The sequence below is a fragment of the Aegilops tauschii genome, chromosome 2 (genome assembly GCF_002575655.3).
Source record: "Aegilops tauschii subsp. strangulata cultivar AL8/78 chromosome 2, Aet v6.0, whole genome shotgun sequence".
In the NCBI taxonomy this organism is placed as follows: domain Eukaryota; kingdom Viridiplantae; phylum Streptophyta; class Magnoliopsida; order Poales; family Poaceae; genus Aegilops; species Aegilops tauschii.
In genome coordinates this window covers 64,707,277-64,726,638 of record NC_053036.3, presented here as the reverse complement: position 1 = coordinate 64,726,638, position 19,362 = coordinate 64,707,277, and the positions used below count along the sequence as shown (strand labels likewise).

The 19,362-nt window shown below is 46.6% G+C and overlaps 1 protein-coding gene across 22 annotated transcripts; it reads left to right on the top strand.

Annotated features, from left to right (window-relative positions):
* The first annotated feature begins 3,784 nt into the window (after positions 1 to 3,784).
* Positions 3,785 to 11,522, top strand: LOC109783946 (uncharacterized). 22 transcript variants are annotated; one of them, XR_012201782.1, is made up of 13 exons: positions 3,816 to 4,541; positions 6,090 to 6,187; positions 6,269 to 6,432; positions 6,509 to 6,583; positions 6,785 to 6,842; positions 7,049 to 7,326; positions 7,749 to 7,914; positions 8,297 to 8,493; positions 8,809 to 8,958; positions 9,208 to 9,690; positions 9,789 to 10,001; positions 10,384 to 10,413; positions 10,865 to 11,522. XR_012201782.1 is itself a non-coding variant. In XM_073507980.1 (13 exons), the coding sequence occupies exons 5-7, from the start codon at positions 6,549 to 6,551 to the stop codon at positions 7,794 to 7,796; spliced, it is 342 nt and encodes a 113-aa protein (XP_073364081.1). In that variant the 5' UTR covers positions 3,838 to 4,541; positions 5,133 to 5,973; positions 6,090 to 6,187; positions 6,269 to 6,432; positions 6,509 to 6,548; the 3' UTR covers positions 7,797 to 7,914; positions 8,297 to 8,493; positions 8,809 to 8,958; positions 9,208 to 9,690; positions 9,789 to 10,001; positions 10,384 to 10,413; positions 10,865 to 11,522. The 22 variants fall into 22 exon arrangements, 9 of the variants coding, with proteins under 9 accessions (XP_073364079.1, XP_073364080.1, XP_073364075.1 ...); XR_005770516.3 differs by lacking the exon at positions 6,785 to 6,842 and adding an exon at positions 5,133 to 5,212 and having other exon boundaries at positions 3,838 to 4,541; XR_012201775.1 differs by lacking the exon at positions 6,785 to 6,842 and adding an exon at positions 5,133 to 5,973 and having other exon boundaries at positions 3,838 to 4,541.
* The last annotated feature ends 7,840 nt before the right edge of the window (positions 11,523 to 19,362 follow it).

Genomic DNA, 19,362 nt, shown 5'->3' with positions numbered 1-19,362 from the left:
TGGCTCTTGCTGGTTGTCATACTCATCGACATGCAAGTCGTGATTCCTATTACAAGAATATGATCAATCTCATACATCACATATATCATTCATCACATCTTCTGGCCATATCACATCACATAGCACATGCTGCAAAAATAAGTTAGACGTCCTCTAATTATTGTTGCAAGTTTTTACGTGGCTTGTAGGTTTCTAGCAAAAACGTTTCTTACCTACGTATGACCACAACGTGATTTGCCAATTTCTATTTACCCTTCATAAGGACCCTTTTCCTCGAATCCGTTCCGACTAAAGTAGGAGAGACAGACACCCGCTAGCCACCTTATGCAACTAGTACATGTCAGTCGATGGAACCTGTCTCACGTAAGCGTACGTGTAAGGTCGGTCCGGGCCGCTTCATCCTACAATACCGCCGAAACAAGATACGACTAGTAGCGGCAAGAAGAATTGGCAACATCAACGCCCACAACTGCTTTGTGTTCTACTCGTGCATAGTAACTACGCATTGGCCTGGCTCATGATGCCACTGTTGGGAATCGTAGCATAATTTTAAAATTTTCCTACTCTCACCAAGATGCATCTATGGAGTATACTAGCAATGAGGGGAAAGGGGTGCATCTACATACCCTTGTGGATCGCGAGCGGAAGCATTCCAATGAACGTGGATGACGGAGTCGTACTCGCCGTAATTCAAATCACCGATGACCGAGTGCCGAACGGACGGCACCTCCGCGTTCAACACACGTACGGTACAGCGACGTCTCGTCCTTCTTGATCCAGCAAGGGAAGGAGAGGTTGATGGAGATCCAGCAGCACGACGGCGTGGTGGTGGATGTAGCGGGTCTCGGCAGGGCTTCGCCGAGCTTCTGCGAGAGGAAGAGGTGTAGCAGGGGAGGAGGGAGGCGCCCAAGGCTGTAATGTTGCTGCCCTCCCTCCCCCCTTTATATAGGCCCCTGGGGGGGGCGCCGGCCCTGGGAGATGGGATCTCCAAGGGGGGGCGGCGGCCAATGGGGAAGGGGGGGTGGCTTCCCCCCCAAGCCAAGTGGGGCGCCGCCCCCCCCCCCCCCCACCCTAGGGTATCCAACCCTAGGCGTAGGGGGGAGGCCCATGGGGGGCGCCCCAGCCCACTAGGGGCTGGTTCCCTTCCCACTTCAGCCCACGGGGCCCTCCGGGATAGGTGGCCCCACCCGGTGGACCCCCGGGACCCTTCCGGTGGTCCCGGTACAATACCGATAACCCCCGAAACTTTCCTGGTGGTCGAAACTGGACTTCCTACATATAATTCTTCACCTCCGGACCATTCCGGAACTCCTCGTGACGTCTGGGATCTCATCCGGGACTCCGAACAACTTTCGGGTTTCCGCACATTCATATCTCTACAACCCTAGCGTCACCGAACCTTAAGTGTGTAGACCCTACGGGTTCGGGAGACATGCAGACATGACCAAGACGCCTCTCTGGTCAATAACCAACAGCAGGTTCTGGATACCCATGTTGGCTCCCACATGTTCCACGATGATCTCATCGGATGAACCACGATGTCGAGGATTCAATCAATCCCGTATACAATTCCCTTTGTCAATCGGTATGTTACTTGCCCGAGATTCGATCGTCGGTATCCCAATACCTTGTTCAATCTCGTTACCGGCAAGTCTCTTTACTCGTACCGCAATGCATGATCCCGTGGCTAACGCCTTAGTCACATTGAGCTCATTATGATGATGCATTACCGAGTGGGCCCAGAGATACCTCTCCGTCACACGGAGTGACAAATCCCAGTCTCGATCCATGCCAACCCAACAGACACTTTCGGAGATACCCGTAGTGCACCTTTATAGTCACCCAGTTACATTGTGACGTTTGGCACACCCAAAGCACTCCTACGGTATCCGGGAGTTGCACGATCTCATGGTCTAAGGAAAAGACACTTGACATTGGAAAAGCTCTAGCAAACGAAACTACACGATCTTTTATGCTATGCTTAGGATTGGGTCTTGTCCATCACATCATTCTCCTAATGATGTGATCCCGTTATCAATGGCATCCAATGTCCATAGTCAGGAAACCATGACTATCTGTTGATCAACGAGCTAGTCAACTAGAGGCTTACTAGGGACATGTTGTGGTCTATGTATTCACACATGTATTACGATTTCCGGATAACACAATTATAGCATGAATAATAGACAATTACCATGAACAAAGAAATATAATAATAACCATTTATTATTGCCTCTAGGGCATATTTCCAACACCTCGTCCACCTCCCCGGATGAGGATCCGTCGTCCATCTCTTCGTCCCGCTGGTTCAGCCGCCCCGTCCTCCACCTCTAAGGAGCTGCTCCGACGATCGCCTCGTCTATCGCGGCTGCTCCATCCCCACAGCGCCGCCTTAACCTACTCCACCGGAACCGCAGCATCCTCACCGACTCCTCGGACGAAGCCGAGGCCTACTCGGCGCCACCAAAGAGGTTGTACACTCATCGCATCGCACCTTCTCCTTAGCTCGACCTCCCGGCGCCGACGGTGCTCCATCCCGCACCCCCATGGAGCGGCTAACTTGAAGCTGGCGCCGCAGGCAACATCTCCATGGCGGCTCTCCCCCAGTGCGAGGCCCCTTCGGCGGCGGCGGCCATACCAGCCGGATCTGCTGCTGCTGCTCCCGCTCTCGCTCGCTCGCTCGCTCGCCTAGCTGCTGCTGCTCCGGCTCTCGCTCGATCGCTCGCTCGCCTAGCTGCTGCTGCTCCGGCTCTCGCTCGCTCATGCTGGTGTTGCTGCTCCGGCTCTCGCTCGCTCGCTCGCCCAGCTGCTGCTGCTCCGGCTCTCGCTCGCTCGCTCACCCAGCTGCTGCTGCTCTCCCCCTCGCTCGTGCTACTGCTCTGCTCCGATTTAGCTACACTTCAATCGACTGAATCGATTTTTGGGTCAGTCGATTTTCAGGGGGTGGGGGGGGGGGCTCGTCGGAGTTAAGGAAGAACCACCCACAGCGGGGACGGGGGCTCGCCGGAGAGGTACCCCACTATCTATCTTAGGGTTCAGGGTGGGGGCGGGGGGCCTATAGGGCTGGCCGGGCGGCGGCGGACCAGCGGTGGGGAGTTGTTTCGGGGCGGCGAGGCGGCGCTGGGGCCGGCGGTTCGGCCGGTGGTGGCTGGCGGCTCAGGGGGGTGCAGGTTGAAGATGAATAGCAGGCCCTCCCTAAACTACATGTCAAGTGCCTCTCTGCTACCATTGCGTTCAGTTTCGATAGTAACATTCAGATTCCAAGTAAATTTCTGTTTTGACAGTTAAGTTTAGAGTCAATAGTTTTTACCTCATTTGTTGTAGTTAGGTGGTTTTTGGTGATGTAAATTTTACATCTATTGTACATCATCTATTGGAGATGCTATTAGAATCCCACTTGAGATTGACGATGTCTGTCTTGTGTTGTTTCAGCCTTGACGTCTTACGGCTCACCGGGGCTGCTCCAACGATAGAACGATCCATCACAACAGAGCAGTGCCCTGAACGCCGTCTACAGATTCCTCAGATCTTCCTCCACACCTGCGACAGCCACCTCTGCCTCAACTGCTTCAGCGACCAACCCAATGATGCTGAGGTCGACACGGCTACTACAAAGAGGTTGTACACTTGTTGCATCACTTATTACTATACATTTATGTCGATCCATTAGGGCTATTTTGGTTCGACGAAAAAACATAGCAATAGGGAATTTTCCAATGGCACTCTACTACTCCCTCTGTCCCGAAATATAAGTCGTTAAACGAAATCCTAGTCAAAAAAATTTAGGCTACGAAATTTCCGGAGGTTCCAAATTTGCCCTCGCTCGCGACACGAACAGATCACCTCTGACAGGTCGCGGACAGCTCACCCTCTTCCTCGCTCGCCTTCTTCCTCTCATATCCACCACCGTCGGCGTCTTCCTCACTGCGCCCCACCATGTCGCTGCCGCCGCCTTGCTCCCGCACGCCCTATATCCCTCCTCTATTCCACTGCCACGCTACCACCTCAGTAGGTTCCGTGGAGAAGATGGTGAGGCCAAGGTCAGATTTTTCTGGCCATGGGCGGCGGATCTGCAAGCGGCAGGGCTGGATCCTTCGCTTCTTTTACCGGAGTGTAGCGGCAAGGACGGCGGTAGCGGCGCCCTCGAACACGATATTTTAGGCGCAGGCGACGAGCTTCTGGGTGGCGGAGCCGCTGGTTCTGCGTGCGCCGGTGCTACTGCAGCGGCCGGCGGCTCGAGCGTCGAGCCCGTCGCCCTGCTTCCCTCCGACAACCCCGACGCCATAGTCCGCCTCCCCCCCCGTACGGAGTTGGCGGTGGCAGTGGCAAGTCCGCAGCCGGCGGTGTGGGACCAGTTCAAGGAGGAGGGGATCATGGAGGGGAGCTGCGGGAGGAGGTGGAGATCAAGAAGAGACTGCTGGTCCATGCCCGTGAGAATGGGAATGGACATGGCCATGTCAATGGAGGAGAAGCAGAGGAGGACAATGGGAAGGGCCCGAGGTTGCTGAAGAGGAGCAGCAGCCGCACAAGAGTATCTGAAGGTGACTCCTTTGTTTCTTACCCATCCCCTCCTTCCACTGTTTTGGATGATGAACTTGCTCCTGCTTAATTACTGTAATTTCTTTCTCATGGGAAGAAGAAGAAGAAGAAGATAAGAATGAATTTAATTGGTTGGTCCATTTCATCGTGCTTAATTAGCTGTAAATGTGCCCCCCTTACTGAAGAAGATAAGAATCCATATGTGTTATGCAAAACTAACTTTGTCATCTTGTAAGTGCTCTAGGCAGTGTCTGGAGGGTGAAAAATACTGATAATTTTCTTGCTCTGTTAATTACTGGATTGATTTACAACATCCATCCTTTACTCTGTCCATGTCATTGTTGTTTACCCCTGGGAGTATTTTTAACTTGAAAATCTCTGGTGAACTACCATTCGGAGTACATTTGCTTGCTTTGTTAATTTTCTTGGATTACTCCATCTTGCTCTGTTAAGTACTCCATCGTGCTCTGTACAGTACATAGTCAATGCTACTCCAATAGTACATAGTCAAAGTTACTCCAACAAGATTGCTTGAAGTATTTAACAAGATTTAACTTGTCAACATTTAACAGTATTTTTCAGTAATTTTTCAGGAAGTATGCTGTACATGCAAGTGTTCTGAACATGCTTCTGAATGTTTCCAGATTCTGAACATGCAAGAAAATCTGCAGGAGTAAACAATTTCTTTCAGTAGATATTGCAAGTGTTTGTTCTGAACATGTACTCTTACTGAAGATATTGCAAGTGTTTGTTCTGAACATTTACTCTTACTGAAGATATTGCAAGTGTTCTGAACATGTACTCTTACTTTGCTTGGAGTAATTAACTGGACATCTTGGAGTACTCCAATCATGAATTATTTGCAGAAATTCAGTGAAGTACTGTACTCGAGTGTGCATTAATTACATAAACTTGCTTGCTGTTAACTGTTGTAGCATTAGGAGTAGTTTTACTGCAGTACTGCTTGAACTACTCCAAGCATTAGGAGTACTGTAAATGGAGTGCTTGCATTAGGAGTAGCAAGTGCAGCAGTAGCCCTAAATCATAGCTGCAATAATGAAACCTTTTCAAACAAAAATGATCATACAAATGGAGTAAAAACAACTTTTCAGTTAAATTAAATTAACTGAAGCTTTTCTAGTTAATTAAAATGAACTGAAACCTTTTCTGTTAATTAGGGAGGACAACAGTAGTATAGCACTGCAGCAGGAGTACTTTGTTTTAGAGTATTAACTGAAACTTTTTCAGTTAATTAGGAGTAGTAAGCAAGATGATTTCGAGTAGCAATTCCAGTACCACTTCCTTAGATTTAAGTTAACTGGAGTAGTATAGCACTTGCTCTCTCTTCTTCTCTTGTAGTATAGGAAGAGGAGCAACAGACACGATGAGATGCAGAGATAGTTCATCATGCCCATCACTTTGTTCAAGTGCCATGTATGTTCTTCAGAGAACATGGCTAATATTATGGGCTGCCACATTGGTCAGCTAACTTTGATCGATCAGCATTTTGCAGTTAGGTCAGTAATAATCCGCTTGTTGTGATTATGCAGCTGCAGCCTGTCTTCCTTGAACATGGGTGAAGCATATTTTTTGGATATACTCCCAAAAATATCATTGGTGTATTACTGAAAAGGAGATGGTTCATAAGGTCAGGCAAATACACGAAGCATATTTTGACCTTATGGGTGTATCTTGCAGTTTATCTAGCTAAAATTGGCTTCATATATAGGAGTACTTTGCTGCAGCACTTGTATCAAGCTGTGTCCTACTCCAATTTTGTGACATTTTCTTAATGTGGGCTAGGTGGTTATGGCAATGAAGACAAGGTTGCCAGGGCCTATGATCTGTCTGCTCTGAAATATTGGGGGGCCATCGACGCACACCAATTTCTCGGTATGCATGAAAACATGACTTGGTTCATGGAAACTAAAACTGTCGATGTGCATTTTCTTAATGTAAAGTACTCCAGATTAGTGGAAAATTATCGAGAGGCGGAGGAGATGTAAAGCATGACAAGGCAGGAATTCGTTGCACACTTGAGAAGGTAAAAAAAAGCAGGAGCCATTTTTCAGTCTATGATTTTTCAGTTTAGGTAAAAAAAATAGCCTGTTTTCAGTAGCTGTCTCTGATGATCCTTTAATGAGAAAAAGAACATGTGTACTCCAGATGACGACATTTTCAGTCTAAGTACTCTAGGCAGAGGTTCTTTCAGAATTTTATTTAAAGTAAATCGGCGTGTCAACAGGATGGCAGAGGTTCTTTCAAAATTTACAGAATCGATTTGTGCTTCAAGATGACAGCAGGTTCTTTCAGAATTTTCTTTATTTTAAACAGCTCTCAAAACAGTATTGCTCCATCAGTAGATCAAATCGGAATTTTCTTTATCTTAAAATCTGATTATGATTCAAAAAAATTCTTTGTCCTAAACAACAGAGAGAGGAGATGACCATCATATTGTTTGTGCTTGCAGTGTTTCAGCCTATGATCATCAAATTGTTTGTGCTTGCAGTGATCTCCTGGAGTTAGTTTCAGCAGAGAGAGGAGATGAACCTGGGCAGCAGCCGAGCCTCAACCTGGGCGCGGGCGAGGAAGAGCCCAGCACCAGGTCGCCTCCACCTGGGCACGCGCGGGCCAGGAGGAGCCCCTGGGCATGGAGGAGGAGCGCCTGGGCGTGCGAGCACGCGGATGGAGGTGGACTGGAGCGCCTGGCCGGAGGCGGTGGCGGGGCGGAGGCGGAGGTGGAGGGCGGGGCAGAGATGGGGCCGGAGGTAGAAGACTAGAACCAGGGTATTAACGTCATTTCACAGCTTTTCACCTGGTCGGAACAAGGTCCCCAACGACCTATATTTCGGAACGGAGGGAGTATTCAATTATTCATGCATTTTGTTGAAAGGAATGAAGCAAAACATCCACCTGGACCTACTTTTCAAAATCCTATTCATGAAAACAAGACCAAGTGCATTAGTGGCAGAATAACATTCTAACTGTACACGCTTTCATATGGTTTCACTTTATTTTGGCCATGTTTCTTTGCATTCCTATGCTTTTCCAATTCCTGTAAACCAAACGCCCAAGTTGACAGAAATCCTGTGTTTACAAATGCTCTGTTTACCATGTGCATTCCTATCCTATTCTGGTGTTTTTTCTATCCCTGCGTTTTTAGAATCATGCAAGCCAAATGAGCCCTTACAGAATTACTTCAGTTACAGGTAGGTGTCGAATGGAACTTTGTGTGGTTTGTCCTGCTCCTGTCGTGACGTAGTCCACCTCACCTGAGGTGCTCCATCGACAGAAACATCTACCAAACCAGACATCACGACTCCTGACCGTCTTTCGCCGCCTCAAATCTGAGGAGTACACGGGTCCACAAGAGAGGTCGCACTCTTTTGATTCTGCTTATGTTATGCATTGCTTAAAATTACCTTCTACTTTATCGTCCTGTTCACCTCTTGGACTCCAAGTCAGGTCCAAATTAATGTTCAAACTTGAGTTCTAAATTAGTTGTGGGGCACATATCGAGGAAGCAATGAATAGTATCTCTGTCTAATATCTGGTTCACCTAGGGTATGCCTATGTTGTTCATCTTGGGTGGGAAACAAATAGTAAAGCAATCATCATCTGTCTTTTTATTAAATTAAAGCAATCATCAGCCTGCTATCATTATTTTTGGATCCCTCCACTGGTTGTTACCATCACTCTAAATTTCTGCATGCTCTCCTTACATAATCTCATCATATTTTTTTCGTATGCATGCCAGATATTGTACACAGTCATGCTGAACATGTAGAGAAAAAGAGAAGAGTTTTGCGCGGCAATACAATGTCATGCAGACATAGCTCCATGGTGGGTTCAATGGCAAACCCTCCCCACCCCTCTCCAGATTGTAATCCAGAGGAAGATATCTGTTCTAAGGCAGATTCAGACGCCGCTAACCACTCCTATTTACCCCCCAAGGTGTTTGCTCTACCTTGGCATGATGATGTTAGTCATATCATGCATATGTTGCCTTGCAGTGCCTACTTTTGACATCATATATGTCATCTGCTTAGTTTAGACATGTTCATTCGTCACCTGTTTAGTTTCTATATCATATATGGGAATTATGCAGTCTCATGTCTTTTAGCCAGCCATAATATATGTGAAATGTGCAATGCCATCCTGTTTAACCAGGCATCATATATTTGAATGATATCTTGCCCATCCTTTTCTTCATTACATTTCCATTTGTTGACAATGTTTGTACATTAAACTACTCTTCCTGTGAATCAGCCATTTGGGTGGGAGATTGAAAAATCTGGAGTGAAAACAAGGCCTTCAGAGCAGACAGTGCTACCTGTCGAAGCAGGTCTCTTGTTGGGTCCCGATAGCTCCACAGAGATGGATTCAGAGACAGATGATCGGTCCTATTCCCCCACCGAGGTGTATGCTCTAACTTGGCACGGCGTTTTAGTTATTCATCATATCTTTGAATTATGTTATGCTATGCTATCCAGTTTAGATAGACATCATATATGTGAAATTAGTCATGCTATCCGTTTTAGTTAAACAATATACATGTCAACTATTTCATGTCCTCTTTTTTTCACACTATCTATTGCATCTGTCTCTCATACAATGTCTGTACATTCAACTATGTTTCATGTTTATCAGCCATTTGAATTGGAGCAGGTGATGCCAGCATCTAGCTGACTAAAAACACGGTCTTCAAATAAAACAGTGCTACCTCTTGATGGAGATAGCACCCCGGTTGTACATCCACGAGAACCAGCCCTACCATACATAACCCAAACTCTCGCAGATTGTACCCCTACTGCGATGGACAGAGAACCAGCTTCACCCAATCTAACCCCAACCCCAGCAGATAGTAACCCAGTTCCAGTTGACACAGCACCATCTCCACCACAGAGCTCCCAAACAAGAGCATTTAGTAAGGCAGCTCCAGTGCCCAAAGGGCCAGTACTACCACGGCGAACCCCAACTCCACCAGTTAGTGCGCCTATTCCTGTGGAGGAAGCACAACCAGCTAGTCGTACTTTAGCATCTATCGCATTTGATGTTGTTAAATTGTATGTGCGTATCTTCCCATCTTGGAAATATTATACTGAAGATGAAGGAAAATGCCAGTTGCAAGTGTTTGTCCAGGAGTTATGTGTAAGTAATGTTATTCATGGCAATTACTTTGCTTTGTCCCATACATCCTACCTCCATGATGGTTATAATACAGCAAATTTTCCCATTTTTCTCTATAGAGAAGGACCGATTTGGAAACTCAGGATGAGGTAACCTGTGCTAATACCTCTGCTATCTTCAAGAATGCTTGGTGGCAGTATCGGAATTACCTGAAGAAAACGTACTTCACCGGCAAAGAAACTCATCAAATTCCCTTACGTTCTCCTAAGACACATTTACTGGACGATGACTGGGAACGCCTTGTTCTGTACTGGTCCTGAACCAAGAATGTGGTAAGGTCTATGAGCTCATTTTCTATTTTAAGTACTATATTCTTGCGTCTTACTGTACTCTGTTCATGTAGAACAAGTGCCTAAACCTGAAGAACAACAGTTCTAATTTAAGATTCCATTGCTATCATAGTTCCAAAAAGCGCTAGGCGTTAATTGTGCGTTTTACCAACGCCTTACGCTTTACTGACCAAAGCAAATGCTTATGCGCAGTTATGCACAGATTAAGCGTAGTTATGCGCAATGCGTTTCGCCAACGCCTAGAGCCTAGGCGCGCTTAAGCGCTCGCTTAGGCGCGCCTTTTTTAACTATGATTGCTATCGTGCATACTGCTTTGCTCTTGTATCACTGTATTTACTCATACAAACTTATTTTTAAATTGAAGGATCCAATCGAAACTCCAATGGCACAACAGGTATGTTCACGCATGTTTCTTTAACAGGCTTGCTCTTATCAATAGCTCTGTTGATTTCAATTTCAATTGTGTATACAGTTGACTTCTCATATCATGCACATTACTAGCATCACAACAAAGCAAATAGTGTTGTTGTACATGTAGACCCGTGGTACCCATCTGAAATCTTGTTGTGCCGTGTAGTTTCCCACGCTTTGTATTCTTTCACTGTTGCTTTGTCTTGAACTAATATGATTTGAACCGTGTCTCTATTTTGATTTGGCAAGACAATGCAATGACCATAGGACATAGATATATGTTTGTTTGATGTTTATTTTATGTACTAGTACTTGGCAATAGAAAACTTGGTAGTTTAATCCTGTCCACCTTACTAATGAACTGGTTCACCGAAATGAGTTTCATATACTAGTACATGCTAAACTGTTATGTGTCTGCTTGTTTCTTCTTTTAGAATGCTGACAGAATATTGGGGAAGAGTGCCTTATTAAGCAATGGTAAAGAAAGTAATGCAGATAAGGTTCAGGATAGTGACACATCCTTGTTGGTCTCCAACAAAGCTGATAAAACAGCTAAGGAAGACTATCTCGAAGACAATGAGACAACCCCAAAGTCCTGTATTAGTTTAGTGTTGGAGTTACTGGCCACTACCGCTTGCACAAGCTATTCAAACTCACTGTCTGAATCAGTTTGGTTTCTTGAGTCTCAACTACAAGCTGAAAGACATCGATCAGCTGTGCTGCGACAAGAAGCGGAAGGACCGCGGAAGTCCCTGGAGCATTCAGATGCATACTTTCTGGTGCAACAGCAAGCGTTGGAGGATTTTAGCGCCAAACAGGACAAAGCTAATAAGCTTGCTAAGCTTATTGCCAGCATGGTGGATACCACGTTTCTTGAGCTCTTCTGAAGTTGTTTCAGTTATGCTCTTGTTTTGCTGCCGCGTTTATTTGCACTGGTGGCCAATTTTGACGGCCAGTGTATGTAATATGCTGCTTTGTTCCCTATATTTGCACTAGTGGCGAACTTTGATGCCCAGTGGATGTAATATGTGTAATAGCGGTAATAGGCTAGCGTTAATTGCTTGCTTATTTATTTACTTATTGTCTTGTTTATTTGTTTGCTTGTAGTCACTGCAGTTCTTTTTCTGTGTTTTTCTAGTGGCCACAATAACCTATCTTTGGAAACTAGGCCAGAATAATCACGGCAACACACGGACTGTTGTAACCATGGGCCTCCTGCGGGCCGTATGATCCATGGGCCTTCTACTGGCCGTAGGATCCATTGGCCTTCTATACGGGCCGTAGGATCCATGCGCCTTCTACGGGCCATACGATTCATGGGCCTTTACGGGTCGTAGGATCCATGGGACTTCTACGGGGCGTATCATTATTTCGCCAATTATGGGCCGTAGTATTCGTGGACAATAACGGGCTGTTAATAGGCCATATTTGATAACTCTATGAAAACAGCCCAACGGATTTTTTTTACATGAAAACGGCCCAACGTATTATCGGGCCACAAACGGGCCGACTTTAACCACGGGCTGAATTTGGCCCACAAGCAGAAAATGACAGTAACGGGCCGTAAGTAAACGAATGTGAAAATGAGCCCAAGAATAAATGGGCCCCGAGAAGGCCGAAAGATAACATGGGCTGGAAACGGCCCAACGGAATAATGGGCCGTTAATGGGTATAAAGTGATACACTGTTCATTACGGCCCAGTTTCACCATGTGCCGTTAATGGGTATAAAGTGATACACTGTTCATTACGGGCCAGTTTTACCACGTGCCATTAACGGGCCGAGAGTAATAAGGGCCTCATATGGGCCGAAAGACGTCATGGACCATACATGGGCCGGAAGTTAAAACGGGCTGGAATTATATTGGACGGCCCAGATGACGCTACTGGGCCTAATTCGGATAGGCCGTAAACAGGCCCTGGGTTAGCGGGCTGTAAATGGGCTATATGCGAACATGCCGTTCACAGGCTTGCCGTGGGCCGGTCCGCCACCTTTTGACCAAGTCAAATGGGTCGTCCTCTTCACAGGAATGGGCCTCTGTTGGGCCATGCCACGTGTCGACGTATCATAGGCGCTGTGGGTCCAATGAATGGATGACATCTGTCCCAACGGTGAGCCGACACGTGTTTCCTCCAGCCAATGATGATTTTACACGTGGAAAATCCCCATTGGTCGGGGCTGTTAATGGGTTATCGGATCCAAAACCGGACCCGATAGCTTAACGGTGTTCCGTTACGGTGGATGCCACGTGTCGGTCACCCTTGACGAAAGCACTTCTGTGACGCGCGATTTATCGTCATGGAAGTGGACACTTCCGTGATGATAATTTTGGTAATGTCATGGAACACTTCTACGACAGCACAGGTATGACTATCTTGATTCTGTCATAAATTTGTCATGGATGTACATGCAAGACAGAAAACATGACCTACTGTGACAAACACGTATCATCACGGAAGTGTATTTTTTTTGTAGTGCAAAAGAATATCAGTTCGATAGTCCGTGAGAAAAATTAGAGTTTCTTCCCAGTCGTCTGGTAATCTGAACCCCGACGCTCACTCGGTCGTTGCCGCCTTCTTGACCACCTCCTTCTCCATGTCCACCTCTAGCTGATTCTTCTGCCGCTTCAACATCTTGAAACGGACGGCTTGCGCGATCATCCTTGCATCGCCATCCAAATCATCCATCTTCAAGGTCAACATCTTTGCCTCCTCCAAAGTGGCTGCAATATGAACTTCAGTTTCTTCTCGGTCGCTGTCATCAACATGTTAAACCTCTCAGCCTTACATGCCTCCTTGATGTCGGAGTGCTTGACATATGTCTCCTCCTTCTCCGCCAAGATATCCTCGAACCTCTCTAAAAGAACATGTGGTGCCCCCATGTGTGGTTTCGGTAATTGATGACATTCTCTATGGACTAATGGTTGCATTGAGTTATATTTGAAGGATTTGTCCATAGGCATTTATTGAAGTCCATGTGTTGGTTTCAAGGAGTTTATGAGTTGACCAAGGTGCTATTAAGGATTTATCCAAAGATTGGTCATGTGTGAGTTGAGCTTTTGGCAAGCATGTCTTGAAGAAGAAGATTGTGTGAACATTCATGTTTACCTTCAACACATCATCTTAATGAAGAGAGTTGGAAAGATTCAATGTTGATCAAGACTATGTACAAAGAGTGATTCAAGATGATCAACACACAAAGCGTAGAAGATGTACCAAGTGGAATCAAGTGATCTCATGGTATGGTAAGCATTGTCCATTACACTTTTTGTACTAACCCATGGTCTATGTGAGAGTTCTATGTGGTTTTAGGTATGTTTCCATGGGCTTGCATCAAGAGGAAGATATCATACAACCCATGGAGGATGACATCAAGTGGTGTTCGTCATCAAGATTATGGTGTGCAAGTTCAAGTGGAGCATCACGAAGAGAACATGCTTGAAGCTTGCCGTTCATTGTGGTGACAATGGACTTGTGGAGATGTGTCGAAGAATGGCTCACCCATAGTGGAGTATGGGGGAGCAATGAACTAGTCTTCATCGAGCCAACGCAATCAAGAAATGTGGTCCAACTTGAGGGAGTCACGATCATCATCATCTAGCTCAAGTGGACTATGTGCAAGGCAAAGGTTTGCCCTTGATAAGTTCTCTATTTTATCGGTCTCATGGTGGTAGTTGTGACCGGGTTATAGGATCGATTGTCGTACTATCAAGGGGGGTTCTCAAGTTACTAGCTTGATCGTATCGTTCGTAGAGAGCTCAAAACATTGCATCCTTGCATCATCTTTCTTTGTTCTTGTTTGGTGTTTCTCCTTGTGAGTTTGTAGAGCTTATGGTCATCTTCATGACAAGCTCGAGTTCATAGAAAATGGAGTTTAAATGCATTTTCTATGATGTTTTCGATGTTGGAGATTATGACGGTTCTTCTCAGTTGGTCGTTGTTGGATGCTACTCATCGTCTTCTATTCCTCAAGCTTGAGTTTGCTCAATTCGGAGCTCATTTGCAGAAGTTGTGGAAGTTCTGGTTTTCCTGGAGCATCCGTTTTGCTTGGAAGTGGAATTGGGAGGCGCCAGCGGTAGTACCGCGGCCCCGGAGCGGCCGTACCGCTGTTTCACAACGGTAGTACCGCCCACGGCCACAGGCCGTAGTACGGCTCAGGTTCCGCGCTAGTACTGCCTCGACTCGAGACCTGCGTGTCTCGTGTCGGGTTTAGTGGTAGTAGCAGCGGTAGTAGGTGTTGTGGAACGTAGTAATTTCAAAAAAATTCCTACGCACACGCAAGATCATGCAACGAGAGGGGAGAGTGTTGTCTACGTACCCTCGTAGACCGAAAGCGGAAGCGTTAACACAACGCGGTTGATGTAGTCGTACGTCTTCACGATCCGACCGATCAAGTACCGAACGCACGGCACCTCCGAGTTCAGCACACGTTCAGCTCGATGACGTCCCTCGAACTCCGATCCAGCCGAGAGTTTCGTCAGCACGACGGCGTGGTGACAATGATGATGTTCTACCGACGCAGGGCTTCGCCTAAGCACCGCTACGATATTATCGAGGTGTAATATGGTGGAGTGGAGCACCGCACACGGCTAAGAGATCAATGATCAATTATTGTGTCTATGGGGTGCCCCCTGCCCCCGTATATAAAGGAGCAAGGGGGAGGCCGCCGGCCAAGGAGCAGGGCGCGCCAAGGGGGGAGTCCTACTCCCACCGGGAGTAGGACTCATCCTTTCCTTGTTGGAATAGGAGAAGGGAAGGGAGAAGGAGAAAGAAGGAAGGGGGCGCCCCCCTCCCTAGTCCAATTCGGACTAGTCCATGGGGAGGGGTGCGGCCACCCTTTGGGGCCTTTCTCTCCTTTCCCGTATGGCCCATTAAGGCCCAATACGAATTCCCGTAACTCTCCGGTACTCCGAAAAATACCCGAATCACTCGGAACCTTTCCGAAGTCCGAATATAGTCGTCCAATATATCGATCTTTACGTCTCGGCCATTTTGAGACTCCTCGTCATGTCTCCGATCTCATCCGGGACTCCGAACTCCTTCGGTACATCAAAACACATAAACTCATAATATAACCGTCATCGTAACGTTAAGCGTGCGAACCCTACGGGTTCGAGAACTATGTAGACATGACCGAGACACCTCTCCGGTCAATAACCAATAGCGGAACCTGAATGCTCATATTGGCTCCCACATATTCTACGAAGATCTTTATCGGTCAGACCGCATAACAACATACGTTGTTCCATTTGTCATCGGTATGTTACTTGCCCGAGATTCGATCGTCGGTATCTCGATACCTAGTTCAATCTCGTTACTGGCAAGTCTGTTTACTTGTTCCGTAATACATCATCCCGCAACTAACTCATTAGTTACAATGCTTGCAAGGCTTATAGTGATGTGTATTACTGAGTGGGCCTAGAGATACCTCTCCGACAATCAGAGTGACAAATCCTAATCTTGAAATACGCCAACCCAACAAGTACCTTTGGAGACACCTGTAGAGCACCTTTATAATCACCCAGTTACGTTGTGACGTTTGGTAGCACACAAAGTGTTCCTTCGGTAAACGAGAGTTGCATAATCTCATAGTCATAGGAACATGTATAAGTCATGATGAAAGCAATAGCAACATACTAAACGATCGAGTGCTAAGCTAACGGAATGGGTCAAGTCAATCACATCATTCTCCTAATGATGTGATCCCGTTAATCAAATGACAACTCATGTCCATGGCTAGGAAACATAACCATCTTTGATCAACGAGCTAGTCAAGTAGAGGCATACTAGTGACACTCTGTTTGTCTATGTATTCACACAAGTATTATGTTTCCGGTTAATACAATTCTAGCATGAATAATAAACATTTATCATGATATAAGGAAATAAATAATAACTTTATTATTGCCTCTAGGGCATATTTCCTTCAGTCTCCCACTTGCACTAGAGTCAATAATCTAGTTCACATCGCCATGTGATTTAACATCAATAGTTCACATCACCATGTGATTAACACCCATAGTTCACATCGTCATGTGACCAACACCCAAAGGGTTTACTAGAGTCAGTAATCTAGTTCACATCGCTTATGTGATTAACACCCAAAGAGTACTAAGGTGTGATCATGTTTTGCTTGTGAGATAATTTTAGTCAAAGGGTCTGTCACATTCAGATCCGTAAGTATTTTGCAAATTTCTATGTCTACAATGCTCTGCACGGAGCTACTCTAGCTAATTGCTCCCTCTTTCAATATGTATCTAGACCGAGACTTAGAGTCATCTAGATTACTGTCAAAACTTGCATCGACGTAACCCTTTACGACGAACCTTTTGTCACTCCCATAATCGAGAAACATATCCTTATTCCAGTAAGGATAATTTTGACCGCTGTCCAGTGATCTACTCCTAGATCACCATTGTACTCCCTTGCCAAAATCAGTGTAGGGTATACAATAGATCTGGTACACAGCATGGCATACTTTATAGAACCTATGGCCGAGGCATAGGGAATGACTTTCATTCTTTTTCTATCTTCTGCCGTGGTCGGGTTTTGAGTCTTACTCAATTTCACACCTTGTAACACAGGCAAGAAACTCTTTCTTTGACTGTTCCATTTTGAACTACTGCAAAATCTTATTAAGGTATGTACTCATTGAAAAAACTTATCAAGCATCTTGATCTATCTCTATAGATCTTTGTGACACCCAAAATTTTTAATTGGATTTTTCAAATTTTTAAATTTTTATTTGAGGAGGGTATCTAAATTTTCTTCTAAAAAACCACCCTCTCAAAAATTTTCCTTTATGGCAAGTGTTCTATTTGGATTCACCCAAGACTTGATTTTGGTCTTGGAGGTTTTCCCTTTTATTTGGACTCAAAACCAAATGCTTTTCACTTGGGAAATTTCTTTTGAAGAATCTTTTAAATTGCCCCATGGCATTTTGAAGTGATCTTTTGCCCCTTTCAAAAATCTCTCTTGCCATGACCTAAGTGGAAATCCACTCCCACAAACCTTCCCTCATCTTTGGATCATGATTTGCATCAAATCCAGCAAGTTGAACCTCCCCATATGATTATTTTCCATTTAAATCTTATCAAAACAATTTCTGCCTTCTATTCTAGCTATTGGAGATTTACAAAGGAGCTACCACTTCTGTTTTGATTTTTGCCTCCAAACCTTTTCCCCATCCTAGTCCTTTGAACCCTCAACCTAGATCCATGAAGATCCACTGGTCTTCAGTTCAAAATTTTCAAACTATACTTGCTGCAAGTTTGGACCAGATTTGCCAAATTTGATGAAATTCATTCAAATCCTTCTCCAAAAATTCTGAGAAAAATCAGGCAACCCCTGGGTGCATTGAGAGGTCACCTCACCAAGTCCCAGCCCCAGGAAAATTTTTCTTCATGCCAAATCATTTCGTCGAACACCTACTCGGCACTGTTGCTGTCATTGTTCAGTTAAGTTCAGAGAACAGTTTCAGTGCACTGTCGTTTTCTTCAGTGTTCGTTGTCCATCTCGCCAGTGACCGCGTTGGCGCCTTGCTCCCCGTCCCCTCCCCCTTGTCTCTGCACCGCACGAGCACCTGGATGCTTGCGGGCGTCGGCGACGTGCTGGAGGTGGTGTGCCGCCCCATGACCGACGCCAGCGGCGGCTTTGCGGCCGCCAGAGAGAGGCGCGGCGCAGACGGCACCACCCAGCGCCGCCCAAGCTACCGGAGATCGCCGCGTGATCTTCCACTCCCCAGAACGCGCTGCCACTCTCGTCGTGAACCGCTGGGCGCGGAGCGCGCTCTCTGCCGCCGTCGTGCCCGTGAGGCCACCCCACCGTGGACCGACACCATTACGCCAAGACCGACCGAGTTTAGCAGTGGAACAGCACCAGTACACCTCACTGATGCTGTCTGGCCTCCTAAACCCCTTGCCAAGCCGCTGCCTCGCCGTAATTGCTCGCCGGAGCAACCCCGTTCACGGCCATCCCCTCGAGCCGCCTATAAATAGAGGCCCCGAGCCCCAGCTAGCACCCACACCACCTCTACACCCCACCTAGACCCTGCCTAGCCACTAGGAGAGCCCCGAGGAAGTCTCCTTCCTCAACTCCGGCCGCCGCGACCCGCCACGGGATCCAGCTCGATTCGCTCCCGTGCGTGCACCCCTGCCTCCCATCTCTTGCCAGTAACCCTCTAATGCAACCCTCCTTCTGACCCGCGCTTCAATTCGAAGTTTGCAGCACTCCACCGGAGATCCCCACCATTGCCCGAGCCGCCGTCCGCCAGAGAAAGTGTCGCCGTCGACGTGGTGCTCTCCGACGCCCAAGTCCACCACCCACCGATGCGGAAGGACACGCTGAAGCTCTTGGTACACTCCGATCACCCTGTCTCGCCGTGGTTCAACGCCGGCGACCACCGCAGTCTTCGGGCGCCGGCAAACTTTTTAAACCTGACATGTGGACCCCCCTGTCAGCCTCTCTTTCTTTCCCCCGCGAACCGTTTTCCGTTGACGCCTTCGGGCAGAATACGTTTTCTCTGTGGGCTTGCGCGTTTCTTTCCGAAGCGTTTTCTGTTTTCTCAGTTTAACCCCTAGAACTTTTCTGTTTCATTACAGATGAGTCCCTGGACAGAAACTCTTATAACATTTTAGTAAAAAGTGATTCATTACTGGTTAGACGTGTTTCTTCCAAAACACCGTAAACGGAACTAGTCCCCGTGACTACTGAAATCCGTTGGCTGTGGTTAAAGTACAAACTCTGCAGAGTCAAATCCTTCCGAATCATCGTATCCATGATCAAGTAGAGTGATCAGTTTTTCCATATCTATCCTCGTGGAATTTTACCCCCGGTGAACAAGCTCAAGTGGTAAACCCAGTTTAATTGTTATTCCTGTGGATGGACTAACTTTTTCTTCGTCTTGTACTTGTAATGATTTATATTCTCGAGCT